The sequence below is a fragment of the Cebus imitator genome, unplaced genomic scaffold (assembly GCF_001604975.1).
Source record: "Cebus imitator isolate Cc_AM_T3 unplaced genomic scaffold, Cebus_imitator-1.0 Scaffold449, whole genome shotgun sequence".
Taxonomy (NCBI): domain Eukaryota; kingdom Metazoa; phylum Chordata; class Mammalia; order Primates; family Cebidae; genus Cebus; species Cebus imitator.
Genome location: NW_016107764.1, coordinates 254,458 through 256,559, shown reverse-complemented (window position 1 = coordinate 256,559; position 2,102 = coordinate 254,458). Strand labels below are relative to the sequence as shown.

At 65.4% G+C, this 2,102-nt stretch overlaps 1 protein-coding gene across 5 annotated transcripts in view; it reads right to left on the bottom strand.

The window, feature by feature from the left end:
* Positions 1-466: 466 nt before the first annotated feature.
* PTP4A3 (protein tyrosine phosphatase 4A3) overlaps positions 467-2,102 on the bottom strand; it is a 45,667-nt gene continuing 44,031 nt past the window's right edge. For all 5 annotated transcript variants that reach the window (XM_017511455.1, XM_037732443.1, XM_037732442.1 and 2 more), the window contains one exon: positions 467-1,054. In XM_017511455.1, coding sequence (XP_017366944.1) covers positions 937-1,054 — 118 coding nt within the window. In that variant the 3' untranslated portion in view covers positions 467-936. The remainder of the gene's footprint in view (positions 1,055-2,102) is intronic.

Sequence of the window (2,102 nt, the reverse complement as noted above, 5' to 3'; positions counted from 1 at the left end):
ACCCTGCTCCCTGGGCTGATGGGCAGCACCCTCCTCCACTCTAGCCACCACCTGTGCCCTTCTCCGGGCCTCAGATCCTGAAATGTGGACACCTGGCTGGGGCGGGGCAGGGCAGGACAGGGAGGCCAACTCACCGGACACAGGCCCTGAAGAATTGCCAAGGGAAGCCCCATCCATCCTGCAGAGGACAATGCTGATGACCTGGCCTCACCCTCTAACGCCACAGCCCCAAGAAAGGTCAACACGGCCACCCCGGCCAAAGTCGGGCTCCGGCCTTGGTTAGCAGAACAGGGCAGGCTGACCCCCGGGGCGGGGTGCAGGGACCCAGCATGGCCACCAGAGGGCAGCATGGGAGCACACAGAAGCCCCATCCTGGGCAGCAGCCCAGCGTCCAGACAGCGGCCTCCGGGGGCCCCCAGGCCAGGGCCTGCCCCCACCTAACCCCACAGCCCACTCCACACACATGGCCATGGCTCCTGTTTTATTGCCTTCGAGCATCCAGAGCACCTGACTGTCCCGGGATCTAATAACTTAAGATGCCGAGAACTGGTCAGGGCAAGGGGCTGCAGAGGAGGAGCTGGGCCCAGTGGTTACAAAATACACACCCGCCCTGCAACAAAAAGGCCGGAGGAGCCCAGCCTGGGCTGGTGTTAGGGGGGGCAGGGTGTCTGGGGAAGAGGGCACCCAACCCACCTCGGAGAGACAGAGCCATGGGCAGCGCCACCAGTGGAAACGGCAGAGACAGGACAAAGGGCCAGGAGGACACACGGGGGGGGGGGTGCAGGGGGATGGGAGGATGGGGGGCATCAGGGAGGAAAAGGCAGGTGGGGCCAGCCAAGGCACGGAGCCCCTGCTGGGCTGGGCTAGGCTGGGCAGGGCACGGCAGGGCCACCATGGGCCCCAGGCCCAGAAGCCAGGCCCAGCCGAGGTCCTGAGCTACATGACGCAGCAGCGGGTCTTGTGTGTGTGTGGGTCTTTGAACCGCAGCCTCTGTTTAGGCCGGTATTTCTCCAGGTAGGTAAGCTGCTTGCTGTTGATGGCTCCTCGGCGCTTCCTGGGAAGAAGGGACAGGGTAGGGATCATCCGAGGCCCTGGCTCGCCCACCTCGCCTGCCCCAGGGGGCCGGAAGCTGACAGTGCAGTGGACCGCAGTGAGGCCCTGCAGCTGGCCAAGCACATCCCCACCCAGGGCTGCTTCCAGAGTCACAGTCACCCTTTCCTGACCCCTGCAGGTCGTCCTGCTTGCCTTCCACACTTACCAAAGCATCAAGCTCAGGCTGACTCCCTGAGCTCCCTTCGGCCCCCAGGATTCCCCAGCAGGGTAGGACCTACCCCAAGGCCATGAACCAGCAACAAGGGTGGTGCCTGGGCACCTCCACCATCCAGGGAGGGGAGCCCTGTCAGTAAGGGAGGGGCCGTGCCCAGAATTCCCACCCAGCTGTGTGACCTCCCAGTACAGCGGGGACCTGAGCTGCATGCTCTCCCTATCCCTGCCATCTGCTCCCTATGACAGGGACCTGGGCTGTGCGTTTACCCTGTCCCCACCACCTGGTTCTTGACTGCATGTTCCTGGCTGGAGTGGACAGAAGGGCTTCCTGGAGGAGAGGATGCTGGAGCCGTGCCTGCCTGAGAGGCCCTGAGGCGACAGGCATGGGGGGCCTAGGGCTGTCCACTCAGCCCCTCTGGAGGCTCATCCATCCCCATCTGCCATGACTTCAGGCATGGCCACGGGCTGGCCCAGGCCAAGGAAGTGGCGGCGGAAGTAGCCCGAAGAGTCTCTGCCCAGCAAAGCTGCATGCGCCTTCCTGCACCATGGTGTCTTCCTCTGCCCCATGGCACGCGGGGGAAGGCGAGGCCCTCAGCCAGGCCTCGGCGTGGGGCCCCAGGCAACAGGCAGCAACAGGAGCAAGAAGCACCCGTGCTGTTCCAGGCTACCGGGGTCTGCCTCCATCCGCAGCACGGCCCAGCCTGTCCTGCCCAGCGCAGCATCAGGCAGGGGGCAGCCAAGCCATGAGGAAGCGACAAGCCCCTGGTCCGCTAGGAGGGAGGCGCAAGGCGGGGTGAGGCGGCCGAGGCGGGGTGGAGCGAGGGGGCGGGGTGGGG